Source organism: Stomoxys calcitrans, chromosome 1 (genome assembly GCF_963082655.1).
Source record: "Stomoxys calcitrans chromosome 1, idStoCalc2.1, whole genome shotgun sequence".
NCBI lineage: Eukaryota > Metazoa > Arthropoda > Insecta > Diptera > Muscidae > Stomoxys > Stomoxys calcitrans.
Window position 1 is genome coordinate 269,279,468 of NC_081552.1, and position 20,596 is coordinate 269,300,063.

At 41.3% G+C, this 20,596-nt stretch overlaps 2 protein-coding genes across 2 annotated transcripts; one reads left to right on the top strand and one right to left on the bottom strand.

The window, feature by feature from the left end:
* Positions 1–5,865: 5,865 nt before the first annotated feature.
* On the top strand, positions 5,866–7,253 carry LOC106090272 (uncharacterized). The gene is made up of 3 exons (XM_013256410.2): positions 5,866–6,038; positions 6,256–6,311; positions 6,367–7,253. Exons 1-3 carry the CDS (start codon positions 5,866–5,868, stop codon positions 7,251–7,253), a joined length of 1,116 nt encoding a protein of 371 aa, XP_013111864.2.
* Positions 7,254–13,737: 6,484 nt separating this feature from the next.
* LOC106089740 (uncharacterized) lies at positions 13,738–19,353 on the bottom strand. Its single transcript, XM_013255714.2, has 2 exons — positions 18,195–19,353; positions 13,738–14,434 (listed from the first exon to the last, which is right to left on the bottom strand). The coding sequence occupies exons 1-2, from the start codon at positions 19,310–19,312 to the stop codon at positions 13,738–13,740; spliced, it is 1,815 nt and encodes a 604-aa protein (XP_013111168.2). The 5' UTR covers positions 19,313–19,353.
* Positions 19,354–20,596: the final 1,243 nt, after the last annotated feature.

Here is a 20,596-nt window from a genome sequence, read left to right on the forward strand (position 1 = left end):
TTTTAACAAGTCAAACATTAACGAGTGAATTCTTAATAAAAACAGGAGGATTACCGCCCTCCCCACCCATATCTAAGAATCATATTGTTGCACTTGGGAGGGGCAAGTACTTGAGATGAAACTCTTAACATGATCACCAAATTGCGCTGGTAACCACAGAAAAATGTAACTTTCCTTTTTGTTGTTGTTGCTGTAGAGAACTTTACAGCGATCTCATGCCATTGTTTGGAGACTCAAACATGGGAGGGAGATCGCAAACAATGTCAGTGTCAAGTCCTATTTACGGTAAATTCATGGCTTGTTGTGACCGGTGAGTGGAGTTAAGAGTGGCTGGCTGTACTGCAATACTGAAGGTGATGATCTGACGGTGGTGTTGAAACGCATTGCACCACCGAAGCGCTAAGAAGTGACAATTTAGCCAACAAAATGTTTGCAAATTGTTCCTGACATCATGGCAACAACAATGCCCCGATGGACGAAGGTATTAAGATACATTCATCTGTCTGTTTTGCTGTCTGTCCAGCTGTTGGATGCGTCCGTCCGATTGTCCGTTGGCTGGCTCATAACAAGAGTGTGGCAGCAGTCCTTGGCCTTCACTTACCTTGAATTGTCTTGTCATGTTGTTCACTTACGGTTCATGTACTCCACACTCGAAGGAAGCACTCACAGCTTGCTCCCTTTGGGTTGGCTGGTTGGTTGTTGACTTGGTTGGTGGCTCCATAATCAATGTCTCCACGCCAACGACAATTTTCAATTCCCGCCTCTTGAAAACTGCTGCCAAACATTTGTTTTGAAGCCAACCTTTGATGTTGGCACAAAAAAAAAAACGATGCAACCAAGCCTGGCTTCTTTAACCGTTACCTATTTCCAATGTTGGTATGCCAAGGGAATTTTATTGAAACTCACTCAGAGAAAAAAGTTTATCAACACATTCGAGGCCCATTTTACGTCGCTTGCATCTTATCGATTGGTAAAGAGAAAATTTTCCATTTTATTCTGTTCCGTAAGCTAGACTTATGGAAAATTCGGGGCTTCTTAGATATTATGCAGAGTTTCATTTTATTTGTCATTTGTCATGTATGCAGATATGATATCATGACAGATTGATAGAAGCCAACGAGAAGTTCAAATATAATATTTATATCGCATTCAATTTAGATTGTACATGGCTGTTGGAAGTTATAACAGCTGTATGAGGCAATGGATCGATATCTTTGCAAGTTGTAGCAGAAGACCGCTTTAAAATCCATATGTACTATGATAGAAAGGGTTTTCCAACAAGAGGTGTTTTTTTTAAGCACCAGGTATTTTGGTAGCTTTTATTATTTGACATGTATGAATTACGCCATTATTATTTCCACCACCGTGGGATAGGGGGTATATCGATATTCCGGAATTGTTATATGTTGGCTTACAAAGAGGGCCTTTCAACAACAAATTTGTACTTTGGGTCGTTGAGATTCAAAATAAATTGTTGCAGGAAAATTAACAAATTTCGTAGTTGTTTTCTCGACCAAAGTTGTTGTTTTTCAAAATTATTTTTATCTGTGTGGTGAACTGCTGTGTATTTTGAAATTTCAAGTGTCAAGGTTTTGCTCATTGCTTTCTTCAATACCGTGGCTTAGTGTATCATGAGTTCTTGTCACACGATCGCTTGGCAAATAACAGAGATGGCCTGTCGGAAAGTCTGACGTATATGATATACATACATTTCCGACGCATAATAAATACAGAGTTAAGAACAAAATTATTTAGAAAACGTACCATTATTTTAAACTTTTGTGAATTTACGAATATGCCAACCCTGGTGCATAGATTAGAAAGAGCGCCTGTGACACAAAATGTATGAGCTCGCATCTATCGAGAACAGCACACATAAACATTTTCAAGTGTTGCTAACCCCCTCGCTAATGCTGGCGGCATTTGGGAATTTAAGTTGGTGCAAGGCGATAAATACTGAATCGAAACCAGTAGTAGAACACTATAGAGGTTTATTACATTACATTTACATTTTGCCAATGAACATTCCACTAATACGTTGTATACAAGTACTGCAGCACTGATATCGAGAGTAACGTAGTTAGAATTAGATTTTACCCTTAAAATATAATTTAATTATAGCTCTGGGATGGTGTGGTGTTTATACCTAAGCCCGGCAAGGCAAGTTATGCGACACCAAAGGCCTGCGACACCTATAAGCCTTACGTCCTTTCTACTCAAAACCATGGAACGCATGATAAAGAGTAGGACATCCAGCGAACTGCTCAAATACAAACAGCATGGCCATGTCAAGGGAAGGTCGGTGAAGACTGCCCTGCACGAGGTTGTGCATAAAATAGAAGAATCCTTCGATGCCATAATGTACACCCTGGCGGTATGCATTGACATCGAGGGGGCTTAGACCAGTACCGGGTGGTCCGGTCTTAGAGACTGGACAAACCATATGCTAAGGAAGAGGGGGATACATTGTGTTTCTCATGGCGTAAATATAAGGGAGAAAGTGACATAAGGCACGCCAAAGTGGCTTGAAATGGGGCCTGAATCCGAGGATAGTCCACTGGCTCTACAGGAGCGTGATTTGAACTATACTTACTTACGCCTCAGTAGTTTGGTGGACTCCTGTGGAGAAAAAGTGCAACATAAGGACCATACAACAGGTTTAGAGAACATGTTGTCTTGGCATAGGCGGAGCGAATAGGACCACGCCCACTAGGGTACTGGAGACTATTCTATGTATCCGACCCATTGACATACATACTAAGTGGAGGATGCCACTGCGGCTATGGGAGAATGGATTGGGGATGGGAGCAGGTTTCCGATCGGATACCTGATATGAATATTGTCATAAGGCCAATAACAAACAGGACGGTAAGTTCACGAACAGTCTCATGAGACCTAACCGTACGTGGTTAGGTCTCCAATTGTATGTATAAACCCATCTTGAACAACGATTATCTTCACAAAAATTTAGCTAATTTCTGTCTTGTAGCGATGCTTTTCTATTGGTTAATCGGATTTTGAATACGCACATTGCCTTTTCGACCAAAGAACTGACTTTAAAATGTTGAGTGTAGTTTTTGCCACCAAAGGAATGTTGGGCTGCTACTACCATTGCTAAAATTCATTATGCTCCCTCATTGGAGGCAATGACACAATAAGACCTTTAATTCCCAATACCCGATTTCCGTTTTAAGTTTATTTATTTGATTGTTTTGAATTTAAGAAGAAACCCAAAACAAAAAATCCGTGTTATTGCTATTGGTTGTTTTTTTGTTTTGATTTCTGAAATTGGTTGTTCGCCATTTGCCAAAATACTCTGACCTGTAATAATTTTTCAATTACATCTAAAGCGAAAGGCGCCCTCCTCCAACATCCATCCGTTTGTACAAAAACACATCCGCATTGTGCTATTTTTAGTTCCCAATTCAGAGTCAACCAAATCACGTAGTCAAGAATGGCCAATTTATTGATTGCAAAAGGTTATCGAATGCTAAGGATGTGTTGAGTTTATTGGCGATTATTGTTCTTCTGAGGCGTGTTTTATGTGTGACGAAACCAAATTGACCACAATTTAGATTTTAAATTTGGCAATGGACTTTACGGAGCATATTTTGGCCTTTTGTAACATTGGCATGGTAAGAGACTTCTAAAGTTGTGCTATTGAACTGAAATATTGTACAGATTTGTATTTTACTCATGCACAGGTTAAGTTCTTGCACGGGCCATATAGGACCAGATTTGGATATAGCTTCTTTAAAGATCGATTTTGATCTCATCAAAAATTGTTTTTCTCCAAATAGTAAGAAACATTTAGACTTTTTTCAACACTCGACATCTAAGCTGAAAGTATGTAAGTGAAAGGTATCTCCATGGCAATCCCATGGCAGCCGGTTATACGTACCGGATTGACCCGATTAAGTCCTTCATTGGCAAAGGTTGCCGACTACAACAACAACAACATAGTTCAGTCCGGGCCGGATTTTAGCATAATTGCTATATAGATCGATCTCCTGGGAGAGCGTTGTAAACCCAAAAAAGGTCAGATCGAAAAATAGCCTCTATTTTCATGTTTCGTGAGTTACGTATGTTCGATTTTTGCATTTTTTCTGCTATGTTGATAACATGTCCGTTACACATGTTGGTAATAACAGGTACACAGCTCAAATGAAATTTTCTCTGCGTAACAGGGTAACGTGATAGCTGTTGGAGAATTTTAGCTTGCAACTACGAACTAAAATGTATGTTTTAAGCGCTTCATACTATATGAAATAAAGTTATTGGCAAATAAAAACGGTTAATTTCAGTACATGTGTAATTTAATAGCCAAAATTGATGTTCGCCGCCGACTTCTTCGCTCACCATCTTCTGCACTCCTTCTAAAATATCTGACGCCAAGTTCCGAGATATCTTTCACCACTTGATCTCTTCATTGGGCATTTAGTCGTCCCGGCTCGCGTGCACCACAATGATCGCCTCAAGGTCAGGGTGTTTTGGCGATTGGGGTGGTCCTCCAAACGCTATGCCCTGAAAATATATCAGCAACGGGCACTTTTCCCGAATATTGATATCAAATTCGTGCTTTACTTCCAAAAAACTTTCATTTGAGCCCCATACAGCTATGGTCGTAAATTTGTCCCCTTTGGGGGATGTTTTTAGTGAGAGGCAGCCCCCAAACACTATGTCCCATATTTGGATAGCAGATTCATATTCTACATTCAAATACCTTTTATTTAAGCCCCAAATTCCCATGGTCAGTAAATAAGTCCTGTTTGGGGGGTGCTTTGGTAAAGGGGTGGACCCCCAGAAACGTGGTCCCACATTTGGATATCAGATTCGTATTATACTCACAAATACCTTTCATTTGAATCCCATATCGCCATGGTCGGTAAATATGTCCAATTTAGGGGTGTTTTGGGACTTGGGGTGGTCCCCCTAGCACTTGGTCCGACAATTGGAAATCAGATACGTTTTCTTATTCTAAATACCTTTCATTTGAGTCCCATATTGCCGTGATTGGTCTAAAGATACGTTTAGTAGGTTTTAGGGTGGGGCCGCCCCCTTGGTACCCCATCCGCAATTTGGATACCACATTTTTATTTTTAGGGTGCTATATGAGAGCACACAAAATTTCGCTTAAATCGCACCACCTATCTCCAAGATCTGGCATTTCTGAAAATTAGGGTAAGGGGGAGGGTCCGCCCCCTCTTCAGATATCAAAAAATGTAGTACCCTATTTTCACCACGGGGTCATTATGCACCATCTGTGAAAATTTCAAGAAAATCGGTTCAACCGTTTCAAACAAACACAAATTGATTTTTATACATAAGATTTGGTCCAAATTACTACATATCAACATGTTCGATTGAAAGTGCAAGAAGTGCAACACTATGAGAGGGTTGGGGCGACATTTACAAAATGTTGTCCCGTATGAGTGAAGCATTAGTGTAACATTTCAGAATCGAAATCACCATTGGCCTGTATGCCCTGGTGTGTTGTAGGGTATCAAAAGATCGGCTTCGCCCAACTTCAGCCCGGCTTTACTTGTTTAAATGGAACCAGTCAACTGGAATGTGGCACAACATTAACATCCAATGATAAGGCAATGCTTTATATTAACTCCATTATCTTTCGCGAAATACATATTGTAAATAATGGTGTTTTGGGCAAATATCGTTTTAATAACCCTCAAAGTAATCCCCCTTCTTTTCATATGTGCTACATCTGTCCCAATAGATTTTAAATTTGCTTTAATATTATTTTTTTTAAATTTGCAAAGCATTCTTCTCAGAATAGTGACTGAAAGAAAATTCGTGGCCATTGTATCATCATACATGTCTAACTTACCCTGACTGCAATGCATCATCATGTGTCGCAATAAAAAGGGTCTAAGTGACAGTGACCAGCACGATATAAAGCTCTGTGATGCAATTGTCGACTGCATTCCTTGCGTGGCCAACATAGTTCGTCGGTTGACTGATGGCATGTTCGCCAATATAATGGGATGCAATCAACAGCTCTCCTTTGATCGTGGATGTCGGTGATGACAAAATCGCCAAATGTGAACTGGAGTAAGAAGGCACACAAATGTTTATTGTTGTTGCTGGCTTAATGGCCGTAAAATCTAAACCAAAGCCCCCACCATATGAGTACAATGGACCATTTTCTAAATGGTGGCCACTGCATGTGAAGTAGACAAACAGACAATATCTAAATTTAGAAAATCTAAAGAATCGAGATTCGCTGCAACCACATAGAACAGCACAGCCACCGCCACCGCCAGATGCAACGCGTGGCAAAAAGGTGGTGCAAGGTACGACAACAAAGATTGCCAATCGGAATAAGTGTAAGTGTGGCAGGTATAAAAGGATCAAGAACTTCAACACTCAGTACCATACCTTCTCTGGGCGAGATTCAGTTCACTTCAAACGTTCTGCAGTTATTCTTGTCAGCGGCCATGAAACTTTGTTTCGCTTTGTTGATGTTGGTGGCGACAACCCAGGCTGCAAGTCTTTCGTATTTAGTTGCAACACCACGATTGCGCTCATATCCTTACGTTTACGGCAGCCATGCTACATCGGTGATTACGCCAGTCCAACATCAGTATCACACTCAGGACGAGTTGGGCCAGTATGCCTACGGCTACAGCGATCCTTTGTCTAGCAAGCAAGAGGTGCGTTCTTTAGATGGTGTCACAAGGGGCTCCTATTCATACCGCGATGCGGAGGGCATACTGCAAACAGTTGACTATACAGCCGATGACTCGGGGTTTCATGTCACAGCCACAAACTTACCGAAGCCGGTCCAACAGCTCCAATCACAGCAACAATTGCACACACCTGAGTCGTCAATTTCCGATTCAGTTTCCCCAGCTGCCGATTCCACAAATTCCCTTTCCCCAGATACCACAAATTCCATTTCCTTCGATACCGATTCTGAATCGATTGCCGCAGCTGGTGCGACTGGTGATGCAATTTATTCGCGGAGCGGGTTGCGCTTGGCAGAGTCTCCAACCCCTCACGCAAAACCTTTTTCAACTGCAGCCAATGTTCGCTCTATGGAATTGTCTCAGTCCCTGGCGGATACCCTTAAGGTGGCCTCCCCGCCCAGTGTTTTTGTAAGCTCTCAGCCACGAAATGTCCTTGTGGCTACACCGTTGACGACGGTTGCCGGCATCCCACTTGCTTCGAAGTCATTGCTGCAGAAGGTATATGGATTTGGCTATCCCATCAGTAAACGTTACATATACTATTGAAACTTCTGCTTTGGATATACAACATTGACCTTTACAATTAATTTTTATATTTCTAATGGATATAAATAACAAAAAATAAATTTTTAAATTGAACCGTTTGATATTTTAGAATAGGCTTAATGCATGAATTCCCTATAAACCGACCCCCCGTTTTGGTTGAAAAATAGTTAATAATATGTCTCATGGTATGTCTTTGTCATAATACTTCTCATATCGCACACATTGAGAAATTTATTTTCGATGACTACACACAACAAATGAAAATCTTGTTTTAATTTGGAAATTTATATATTCAATTAAACATTTTGCTGAAATCGAACCTATAAAGGAATTTGTTTTATTTATTCTGTAATTTGCATTCATGACAAGCTGAATATTGCAATTAACTCAATAAATCTATTTATTGGAAAATCGTTTCTTCTCTCAGAAAAAAACACGTTCAACTGACACAATTTAAGTAAATAATTGATATTTTACCATAAATAAATAATTTCAAATTTCAGTCGATTAATTGAATGAAAAAGTAAATATTTTGTGTTTTTATTAAAAACAAAAATTTTTTGATTTTATGAAAAAGGAGCTTAATGGCACAAAAAAGCATAACTATATGGATCTGGAAGCTCAGCAATGTCTTAAAGTATGACCACTGTCTAGATGACGAAAAAATATTTGCCAATTTTTTCAACAGTGATTGTTTTTTGTTCAACTTCAATAACAACTTTTTTGAAAATGTGGCTTCAAACAAAAGTCAATAAAGGAACATAGTGTACAGGGGTTTTCTTCGTTTACGCTTCATACAATTGTCATGTCTTTCAAGTGTGTAATTAGAAGAAATTATTATATCCTACACCACTACTGTGGTACAGGGTATTATAACTTTGTGAATTAGTTTGTAACACCCAAAAGGAAGAGAGATAAACCCATTGATAAGTATACCGATCTACTCAGAATCACTTTCTGATTCGATTTAGCTATGTCCGTCTGTCTACCTGTCCGTCTGTCCATGTTAATTTGTGTGCAAACTACAGCTCGCAATTTTCATCCAACGTCTTCAAATTTGGTATGGGCATATATTTCGGCCTAAAGACGAAGCCTATTGAAATTGGAAAAAATCGGGTCAGATTGGGATATAGCTCCGATTTGCATTAATACAGCAATAATATGGTCATTTGTTAACCGATTTTCTCGAGATTTGGCAAGAAGGATTTTGTTATGACTCTCGATATTACAGATGAACCTCATAGAAATCGGTTCAGATTTGGATATAGCTCCCATATATATGTTCGTCCGATTTGCAGTAATACGGCAATAAAATGGTCATTTGTTAACCGATTTTCTCGAAATTTTGCAGCAAAGATTTTCTTATGACCCTCGATATTACAGGTGAATTTTATAGAAATCGGTTCAGATTTGGATATTGCTCCCATATATATGTTCGTCCGATTTGCAGTAATAATGCAATAAAACGATCATTTGTTACTCGATTCTTTCGAAATTTAGCAGGAAGGATTTTCTTATGACTCTCAACATTACTGGTGAATCTGATGTAAATTGGTTTAGATTTAGATATAGCTCCCATATGTATATATCGACCGATTTTCACTCCTAGAGCCACTGCAAGCGCATTTATTGACCAATCTTCCCAAAATTTTGTACAACGCTTTCCCCGATGACTTCCACAATGTCTATAACGTTTGCTCGAAATCGGTTCAGATTTAGACACAGCTCTCATATATATATATTCGCGCCCGATTTGCAGTAATATTGCAATCAAATGGCCATTTGTTAATCGATTCTCTCGAAATATGACAGGGTATTATGTGACATGCTGCTATAAATAAATTGTAATGGATACCAATCCTAGCATTTCGCATAAAATATCTCGAAGTATTGATCCAAATGAGGAGATGTAGCTTGGAAGTTATGTTTTTGTCAATCAATATTAAGACTCCTAAATTACAGATGTAAATGCAAAATTTCCCATGAACGTACCTATAAAGAACAGGGGATACTTTTCTCATATCAGTCCTCAGGCACGCTCACGAGATAAAAATTTTACTCACGTGAGTCGTTAGCGACTCGAAAGTCATGAGTGTCACGTGAATCGGGTCTCGTGAGTCGTGAACTTTATTCCACTCTCTTAAGCTCTTCACGAAAAATTTTAATTCAATCATGGTCACGCACGATCACGTGATTGGATTTGGATCTTTCTCACGAATCAAGTGACTCTCGCGTAATACGACAACTCAAGACTCAAGTGCCCACCTCTACCGTTGATATAGTTACAAAAATAGAAACAAGGTAGCTGAAACGAAGCGTTACCAAGATCACACTGAAATGACAGCTACACTCATCCAAATTTGTTATTAAAAACAGCAAAAATGTTTGCTAAAACAGCAGTTTTTGTTTGCTGAAATGGTAAAGCAGACATCACTGATGTTTCAGCAAAAATAGGGCTGATGTATTGGCAAACATTTCTTACTGCTATTTCAACTAACAAAGTTTGGAAGTCTGCTAAAACAAATGTGTATGGTACTTTTTATGGTTGCCTGTTATTTGTTTTGATTACGTTTGGCATTTTGTAGAAATTTCGCTGGAAGAGATGATTTTAATTTTTCTATACATTTCGAAATGTTTTTGAGCTAGCTCGCATCCATAGGATGGGGGTATACTAATTTTGTCATTCTGTTTGTAACTCCTCGAAATATTCGTATAAGACCACATAAAGTATATATATTCTTGATCGTCATAACATTTTGAGTCGATCTAGCCATGTCCGTCCGTCTGTCCCTCCATTCGTCTGCCATTCTTTCGAAGAAGTAACGCTAGCCGCTTGAAATTTTGCACAAATACTTCTTTCGCAGGCCACCGTAGCACAGAGGTTAGCATGTCCGCCTATGACGCTGAACGCCTAGGTTCGAATCTTGGCAAGAACATCAGAAAAATTTTTAGCGGTGGTTATCCCATCCTAATGCTGGCGACATTTGTGAAGTACTTTGCCATGTAAAAACTTCTCTCCAAAGGGGTGTCGCACTGCCATACGCCGTTCGGACTCGGCTGTAAAAAGGAGGTCCCTTATCATTGAGCTTAAAATTTAATCGGACAGCACTTATTGATTTGTGAGAAGTTTGCCCCAGTTCCTTAATGAAATGTTCAAGGACAAATTTTCATTTTTACTTCTTATTAGTGTAGGCCGTTTGGGATTGTAAATGGGACATATCGGTGATAAAGCTGCCATATAAACCGATCTTGGATCTTGACTTCTTGAGCCACTAGAAAGAAGTCGCAATTCTTTTCCGATTTAGCTGAAATTTCGCATGTGGATATTTTTTAAATTTCCAACAATTGTTCAAATCGGTCCATAACCTGATATAGCTGTCATATAAACCGATCTGGGGTCTTGATTTTTTGAGCTTCTAGAGGGCTCAATTCTCATCCGATTTGGCTCATCCCAAAATCCGCAGATCGGTCTAATGACAGCTTTATATTCGGTTTGGACATCGGAATGCATAGAAACTTAGTAGTTTGTGGCAGTTTTGTATATGGCATATGACTGGGCTAGACCCAGAGGTCTCAATGTTAACCCAGAGAAGACTGAATATACCTGTTCACGAGGAAGACGAAGGTGGGCCAATTTAACGCACCACGTTTCCTCAATAAGACGATTTCGATATCTGATATATCTTGGACAGGAATCTCAATTGGAAGTGTCACATTCAGGAGCGTACTGAGAAGGCTCACTGATGTTGGGCACTATGTTGACGGGCCGTAGGCTCGAAATGGGGCCTGAATCCTAGGATAGTCCACTGGCTCTACAGGAGCGCGATTAGACCAATACTTATTTACGCCTCAGTAGTTTGGTGGACTGCTAGGTTCAGAGAACATGTTGTCTTGGCATAGGCGGAGCGATGAGGACCACGACCACTAGGACACTGAAGACTATTCTAGATATCCGACCCATTGACATACAGATTAAGTGTGAGGCAGCCACTAAGGCTATGAGACTTAAGGCGATGGGAGAATAGATTGAGGATGGGAGCAGCTCATACCATCGCGGTATAATCGAGGCGACGATAGAAAACCTGGAAGGAAGTGGAGAGGTTTCCGATCGTATGCCTGAGATGAACCTTGAAGTCGAGTGCGTCGCACTGCTGCCATAGGCACAGTCTTGGATTGACGGAACGCTAGTACTGCCATCTGGAAGATCATGTTACACGGATGGATCAAAGCTAGAGGACAGAGTGGGCCTGGGGCTTTACATTGAAAACCCAGAGACTGACATCTGTTTTAGACTACGTGACCATAATACGGTCCTGCAGGCAGAGATCCTGGCTATCACGGAATTCGTGAAGTGGTGTGGTGCTTACGCGAGGACGTCGAGTCTGAACATCTTTACGGATAGTAAAATTGCCATAAGGGCAATAAAAACCAGGACGGTAAGGTCACGAACAGTCTTGCAGTGTAAGAAGGAGATTAACGCCTTCTTTGAGGATGGGAAAATCCGCATCGTTTGCGTGCCGGACCATAACGGAGTAAGGGGAAATGAAAGGGCAGACGATTTGGCGGTGAAGGCCAGAGTCAATAAACTTGGTTAACCTGAAGCCTTTCGGGTCGACGCAGTCCGAGTTAAGGGAGTGGGCGACGAATGCGCATGCAACTTTGTGGAACAGCGAAACGGTCGGTAGGACGACGAAAATCCTATGGGGAGATCCAGATCGTGAGAAGACGAGGCTATTACTGAAAGGAAGCAAGAAGGAGGTCAGTATAGCTATTGGTATCATAACGGGACACATAGGACTACGAGCTCACTTATGTAAAATCGGTGCGGCAAGTGATAGCATGTGTAGGGCATGCGGGGAAGATGATGAGACGTTGGAGCATTTCCTTTGTCATTACGTACGTTGACAACGGCGTCGCGAATCTTGTTCTTGAGGTGTACTATGGTCCGTGGTCGATCGACATAAACCAGGGATTTCAAATTATAATTATTATGACATGTTTAAATATGTTAACATAGTACACAGTCTCTCCATTTCTCTCTATCATTTGCTAAATATCTTTATTCGTCGATTTGGTTTCTGTTGCTATTGTTCTTCTCCCATTGGGGATTCCACGTAAGGAATGAGTGCGCAATCTCGTCCTGGTTTTTTCTTAGCGAGTGTCCCAGCCATCCATATGTTATGTCACCGCGTATTGCTTGCTGGCCAGTTATATGCCACAATCGTTCGTTTGATTTGGTTCAAGTCCACCATATTTTCAATATTCTTCGAAGGCATCGGTTTACGAACACTTTTAGATTATTGATGGTGGTGCTGATGATAAGCCAAGTTTCAGATCCATTTTTTTTGTGCTAAGCTCCATAGTTTCTGATACTCATATATTTCCAGGAGATGCAAACGCTCCCTGTGCCTTTCTTATTCGGTTTTCTACATCTTCTGCTGTACCACCAGTTGTTGCTAGGACGCTGCCGGGGTATTCGAAGCGTTCCACGTTGTCAACCTCATCATTATAGATGTTAAACGGCTGCTCATTATTTTCCTTAATCCTCATTCTTTTTGTCTTGCTCTTATTTAGCCCCTATGACGCTGAACGCCTAGGTTCGAAACCTGGCGAGACTATCAGAAAAAATTTTCGGCGTTGGTTTCTGCAAAGAGATGTCGCACTGCGGCACGCCGTTCGGACTCGGTTATAAAAAGGAGGTCCCTTATCATTGAGCTTAAACTTGAATCGGACTGCACTCATTGATATGTGCAATTTTTCAAAATCTTGAGATTTTGTCCTTGGAGTGGCTTCTGGTGTAGCAGCCGGAAATTTGAAAGTGATCCTCGTCACTGGAAAAAATTACGTTGTATAGCAAGAAGTGAGCGACCGTTAGAAAAGAAGTACTCGGCGGCGAAGGCCCGCTGCTCCCTAGACCAGAGCATTTTGGCAACTGACTGGAGAGAGAAACAAACTTGGGGACTTTTCTCTCCAGAAGCGCTCCCTCCCCGCCCAACTCGCCGCTTGGGAGTTTTTCAAATTAGTAAGTTTCTCTGGCGCACACTGTGGATAAAAATGTGATTGAAATTACATAGTAGGGATAATGATCTAGTATAGGGTGTGGAAAAAGGATACACATGTTGTAAATTAAAACTACAATAAATGAGAAACAAAAGTCGCTTTCGCATAAATTGCCCTATTTTTGGTTGGCTAGATTTGACAAACCCCAAATCTGACCGATATGAGTCAAAAGGAGCGCATGCCGCCCATCTACGCTGATCTTCCTCTTAGACAGAATTTCACAGATGAGCAATTAATTTTTAGCTGCAAAGCTGTTTTCGATTTTTTTATTCTTAGCCCACATTTAAGTTCATTGAAAAATAATGAGAATTTCACAGAATTTTAATAAATAAGTTGGACATTTTTGTATAACATGCTCATGATTTTGTATTTTATTCAAACTGCAAAACAACTTAACATCACAATATTTTAAAGTCTGTAAAATTTAAACAATTGGCAAATAGAAACGCTGCGGCAAAACGGGAAGAACATTTCGATAAAAGCCGTATTTGGCGCCGATGTGGGGTGAGTGAGGTGTGGATGTTTTGTAGGAGGATAGCGGGGGAGACCTAACACCGGGCATTGCATTTTGTAGTGGAGATGGACTCTGACTTTTTGGTCGATTGAGCTTGCGAAGCAGATTTTGATTTTCCACTTCTAGGTCATAACGTGCGAAAAATTCCTTTTTGGCCGCAGCTACCTCGGCAGTGTCTTCTACGGGTTGGGGCAATATGGCCGAAGAGGAAATGTCTCCACTAAGTACAGCTTGATGGGCAGCCAAATGTTGCTGACGCGCCAAGGCCACTTCCGGAGTTTCAGTGGCAGGCTTTTGAGTATCAATGGGCAAATTGGTGGCGCCAACACGAAAGCCATCCTCATCAGCAGTGTAATCGACCGTTTGCAAAACTCCATGTGCATCTACATACGAATAGGATCCGACAGTTATGCCATTCAGTGTGCGGATTTCTTGTTTAGTCGACAATGGTTCGGAGTATCCATAAGAATATTGGCCCAAAGAGTCCTGTGTAAAGTACTGCTGCAGTTGAGGCTGTGTTTGATGCAGCGCAGATTTGGTAATCACAATGGGAGTTTGCAACTGCTGTGATGGCACGGGATACACATAGCTACTGTCCGCCCAGACGCTGACCAACATGAAAAGGAGTATCGCCATTGAATTCATTTCGCAAGGATTTCGGATGAGATTAAGTTTCCTTTGTAGTAGGTGGGAAAAGCGCTGCTAGTTTCGGTTTGGTTTCAGCTTCTAGACTAGTACTCGCTTTAGAGAGTTCTCGTTTGGATTTGTTTAGTCATTACACAATGTTCTTCCTTTTATACTTAGAGTGGAGGAATGGATGGTGTATGGCGGTCACCCCAACATTGCAAACCGTTAAGAAGACTGCCTGCTTGTCCACGCTAAATGCTGCTGACGACGACAAATACTTGCCCCTGTGTGCCAGAAGCATTTCGCAAAGGCACCACAAGAACATAGCAAGAACAATGTGCGGCGCTTGCGCATGCGCCTGCAGTGGAGTTCAAAACATATTTCGAGGAAGGTCATCCAGTTTACTTTTACCCCAAATATCGAACATTGGCTTGCTCCCCCACAGGAAATAAATATTCTGGCTGTAGCCTTTCCTGCGTCGTCTGTTGTTCGTGTTCAACGCTCCTTAACGTGTCTGCCGATCGTTTAAAACTGAAGTACCGCAACTTGTTCCCGGTGTTGTGGCAGGCATTTGCTTCCCCATAACTGCATCTCCAGTGGCCAAGAGACATCATGCGGCGAAGCACGTGAGTCGTTTTGTTTATTGCCCCGATACCCATCCACAGGTTTTGTTCATGTATCGTTAAACTGTCATTGCTGCTGATGTTTGTGCTTCTCCTCCCATTCCTAGCTGGCCAAGCAACAAAGCAGACGCATCCTCTCGCGATAGCCGGCAGCAGCCGCAAACATATCCCCCATTCGTAATTTGTTATCATGTCTCACCGTCTGTCCCTCCGTCTGGGAGGCAGCGGCTATCTGTTCCAATTCCCTTGTACACCTTTGCTGAGATGTTCGTAAAGTTAACGGCCCCCACCGAATTAATCTCGGCTTTATTGAATTGAATGAAAAATCACATTAAGAAGTGATGTTCACATATTTTTGCCAGTATCAGCCATAAATAACTATCGTCATGGTTGTTTTGGTTTTGTTTGCTTAGCTTTTCCTTTTTCGGGGCAATATTTGGGAATTGTGCTGTCGGTCGTTTGGACCGTCGCCACAATCTTGGATGTGATGAATATGATGGAACATTATGACAATGTCAATGTTATCCGATCAAGTTCTGTTGCCGAAATGGGGATTGTTTCACATCTTAAAGCAGTTAAAAACGGAAGCCACAGAGCCATGCATTTAATGTCCATTCGCTTATGGGCCAGAGTCATATTTAATGTAAATTTCGTTTTGTATTTCTCAATCGAATAACAAAATGATCTGCAGAGGGTTAAGCCATTAGCACTCCTCAATAAATTGATGGAAAAATCTGCGCCAGCATAACTCAGTAAAAGTTTTCCTACATTTTCTGAAATAGAAAAAGAGTATTTTTATACCCTACACCACCACTGTGGTACAACGCTTAGAAGGGGAAGAGCTAGACCCATTTATAAGTATACCGATCGGCTTAGAGTCACTTCCTGATTCGATTTGTCCTGAAAGTGGGTACCAATTTCGTGCTCTACTCCACAATACCTTTCACCCTGTGGGGGTTGTTATGGTGGTGGGACGTCCTCATGACAGTTCGCCCCGAATGTTGATATCAGATTCGTGGTCTACTCCCAAATACCTTTCACTTGAGCCCCATATTTCCATAGTCGGCAAACATGACCGGTGTGCGGGGTGTTTTGGGGGATGGGGTGGCCACTCAGTGACTTGCCCGTGAAAATATATATCAGATTCGTGTTCTACTCTAAAATACCTCTTATTACAGTCCATATTGGAATAGTCAGCAAATACGTCCTATATGGGTGGAGTTATGGGGTTGGGGTGGCCCCATAGACACTTTTTCTCGAATGTTGATATCAGATTCGTGCATAACTCCCAAAAACCTTTCATTTGAGCCCCATATTGATATGGTCGCAAATTTGTCCTCTTTGGAGGGTGGTTTTGGGAGGGATGGCCCACAAAGCACTTGGCCCCACATTTGCATATCAAATTCGTATTTTACACTCAAATACCTTTTATTTAAGCCCCATATTGCCATGGTCAGTAAATAAGTCCTGGTTGGGGGTGTTTTGGGGAAGGGGTGGACCCCCAGAAACTTGGTCCCAGATTTGAACATCAGATTCGTATTCTACTCGCAAATATCTTTCATTTGAGTCCCATATTGGCATGGTCGGTAAATATGACCGATTTAGGGATGTTTTGGGGTTGGTGTGGTCCGCCTACTATAAGAGAGCACACAAAATTTCGCTTAAATCGCCCCAGCCATAACCGAGATCTGGCGTTTTTGAAAATTAGGGTAAGGGGGAGGGTTTGCCTCGGGTATATATGTAAACTACCTATCGTCAAAATCCGGTGAAAAATGCATACCTTATGCCCCATAGCAGCTATATCGAAATATTTTCCGATTTGGACCAAATACTAATAATTACAAGTCATTGTTCAATTGTGTATATCAAAATATTGGTATGTTTAGTAGCTATATACAAAAATAAACCGATATGAACTATATACGACACGGATGTCGAAAAGCCTAACATAAGCAACTGTCCCAAATACTAGTGAAATCGGATTATAAATGCGCCTTTAGTGGGGCCAAGACTTTATATCGGGATACCGGTCTATATGGCAACTATATCCAAATCTGCAAATCTGGACCGATTTGGGCCAAGTTGCCGAAAAATTTCGATGAGCCTAACACAACTCACTGTCCCAAATTTCGACGCCATCGGACAATAAATGCGCCTTTTATGGTCACAAAACCTTAAATCGACAGATCGGTATATATGGCAGCTATATCCAAATCTGGACCGATCTGGATCAAATTGGAGAAGGATGTCGAGAGGCTTAACACAACTCACTGTCCCAAATTTCGGCAAAATTGGATAATACATGTGACTTTAATGGGCCTAAGACCCCAAATCGGCGGATCGGACCATATGGGGGCTATATCAAGATATAGTCCGAGGTAGTCCATCTTCGAACTTAACCTGTTTATGGACAAAAAAAAAAGAATCTGTGCAAAGTTTCAACTCAATATCTCTATTTTTAAAGACTGTGGCGTGATTTCAACAGACAGACGGACAGACGGACGGACATGGCTAGATCGTCTTAGATTTTTACGCTGATCCAGAATATATATACTTTATGGGGTCGGAAATGGATATTTCGATGTGTTGCAAACGGAATGACAAAAATAATATACCCCCATCCTTCGGTGGTGGGTATAATAAGCGTTTGTTTTAATATTGATATTGCCCAAAAGTCGACTTGCAGTCGATGTCTTGTTGATATTCATTGATTTTACAGGCAGTTCGGACCGTCGATAATGTTGATTTTAAACTATCTGAGTCCCAATATGTCTGAAAGCAAGCAATTTCTTTTCATAAAAAATCTCTCCTTCTGTATAACTTGTTCATGGTACGATAGCTCGATCAACCCATGGGGTATAATAAATGCCATGATCTTCAAAGGTGAAATGCTCACGAATATCGCTAGTAGTACCTGGCGAAACAGCCACCGGCGAAAAAAAAAACACAATAAAATACTTCAGTAAAACAAAAAAAACTTCTTCTAAACGATATTTTATTGAGAAATATTTATTTTCATTGCCATTTATCTTTGCATTACTCCTTGTATTTCATTAAAAAGTGAAAAGTGAAAACTTTTTGTTTGTGTTGCGTTTTTAGGATTAGCAGGACCCTTAGTGGTTGGGAGAATTTAGACGTTGAGTTATATATGTGGTACTCTTGGCCAATGGTAAACGACCGCTGCCACCCACGCGAATCGATTCAATGCGTGGCAAAGTTGTCAATACCGTGGGTATTTCGACGGTGTAGTGGGTATTGGGATTGTCTACGGTGAAATAGGAATCTTGAGAATTTTGTATGTTTGGCTCATCCTGCCATAGATTAATGGATCTCAAGTTGGTAATATCGATGAGGTTGCCATTACCATTTCCGTTGTCATTGTCGGCGCTGTCGTTGGCACTGTCACCTCCATTGTCACTTTGGTCTCCACCATTTGAAGTGGCCAGCGCAATGGCATTGTCATTTCCATTTCCTACTTTGAGTATAACATTGGAATCGGCATTTTCCATGCTGTAGACTGTCCTTAAAGCCGATCGGCCTGCATGAGGTTCTATACGAGCCTGTGCCTGGGCGTGAGACTGACCTGTTCCACCATGACTGCGTGCCTCGGCCTGAGCACTTATAATGTAGGTAGTCATCAGCTGGGATTGTTGCTCCTCGCGGGCCCTCTCCTCCTCGTGTTCTCTCAGTAACGAAAGCAATTGCTCCCGTGTATTTTGTCGATTTAAGAGCTGCTCTCGCGTGTTCTGTTGCAATTCAGCATTGTGTTGGGCTTCAGCTGATGCCTGCTGCATCTCAGTGTTCTCTATTTCATCGGTGTCGGCTTCCATAGCTGCTTTAAGGGCTGCCTCACGATATGCCTCAAAATGGGCTTGTTTGGCCATTTCAACTTCAGGCGTATCGGTAACTTGCTCTGGAGGTTGGTTGTTGTCAACAGGTTGGACTGGCAGGTTGGTGGCCGACGCTGTGAATCCTTGTTTACGACCAGCTTCGTATTTCACAGTCTGAAGTTTACCGTCTGAGTCGATGTACGAATAGAATCCCTTTGAGGAGCCATCACGGGTGGTATACTCTGCCTTGGCAGACTCTTCGCCACTGTAGCCGAATGAGTAAAATCCTTTGGAATCCTGTTCTCTGTATTCAGTCGTGGGAATTTCAGGTTTCACCAACACCAGGTGATGAGTGCGCGATGCAGCTACCACAGCGAAGAATGCACAAACAATGATGTACTTCATGTTGTCCCACAACTCCTTGTCGATGTGTCCGCCTGCTGTTGTATCCGATTGTTTGAAGCTTTGGTATGCTTCTAATGCCGAACAATCTCCGAAGTTACAATTTATAGCGCTTGTTAAGGTTTCTTCAGAACTACGCCCTTGCTGCCATTCATCCAAATGTCTGTAATGTAGCCATTGACCAGTTTTGTGAGTCTCTTCTGCATCCACATCCACGTCAGACTATCAACGCTTCGAAGCGTCTCTGTTTCGCTTTGATTTAAAAGTCTTCTTTTCTGACCTCGAATTAAGCGCCCTAACGGATGAAATGCAGGTTGGCTGTAATTCATACCATGTACTTCGTGCTGACAGCAGTGGTGAAGGTGCGTGGAGCCACCAATGTGGTAAGCCAACCATCCAGTCAGAGCACAGTTGCAATTGTCACCAGCGGTAAAGGAAGACACTGCCGCAGCCAGCATCTACTCGCTGAACAATTTTGTAATCTGTCTACTTTGATTTGGCAAATATTTCATCACAGAAACTGTATCAGATTTCTAATTTCGAATGTAGTTCAGTTGCAAAGCGAATACCTAAATTTTGGATAGCAGAATGTTAAGTTAACATTTGTTCGATGTTAGTGCCTAACATTTGTGTTAAGGTTGGCGATGCACAACCGACGGAACCACAATGGATCACATGTGTCTGTTGATGTTTGTTACTTCTTTACAACAATGTTGTACTAATTATTACAATATCTGTTTGGCGGCATGAAGTTTGACTCCAAGAAGTTGTACCATAGGCAAGGGAAATCTATAGACTCATAACGATATGAAATGTCACACTCTCAGTCGTTAATATGTGAGTGCGCAATTGCGCGGGCGACATGGAACGCAGAATTTTTCAGTTATTTTATTAACATTTTGAGTTGCAAAGTCTATACCTTTCCTTTATTTATATTGGGTTGCCCAAAAAGTAATTGGGGATTTTTCATATAGTCGGCGTTGACAAATTTTTTCACAGCTTGTGACTCTGTAATTGCATTCTTTCTTCTGTCAGTTATCAGCTGTTACTTTTAGCTTGCTTTAGAAAAAAGTGTAAAAAAAGTATATTTGATTAAAGTTCATTCTAAGTTTTATTAAAAATGCATTTACTTTCTTCTAAAAAATCCGCAATTACTTTTTGGGCAACCCAATAGTAATACCCCAAGCAATAAATGAAAATATGCCCTAAACAGCTGTATTGAGTTGACCACAAGCAAATCCAACCAACCCGATTTCGTCAAAAACTGTAAAAGCGAGTTTTATTTAA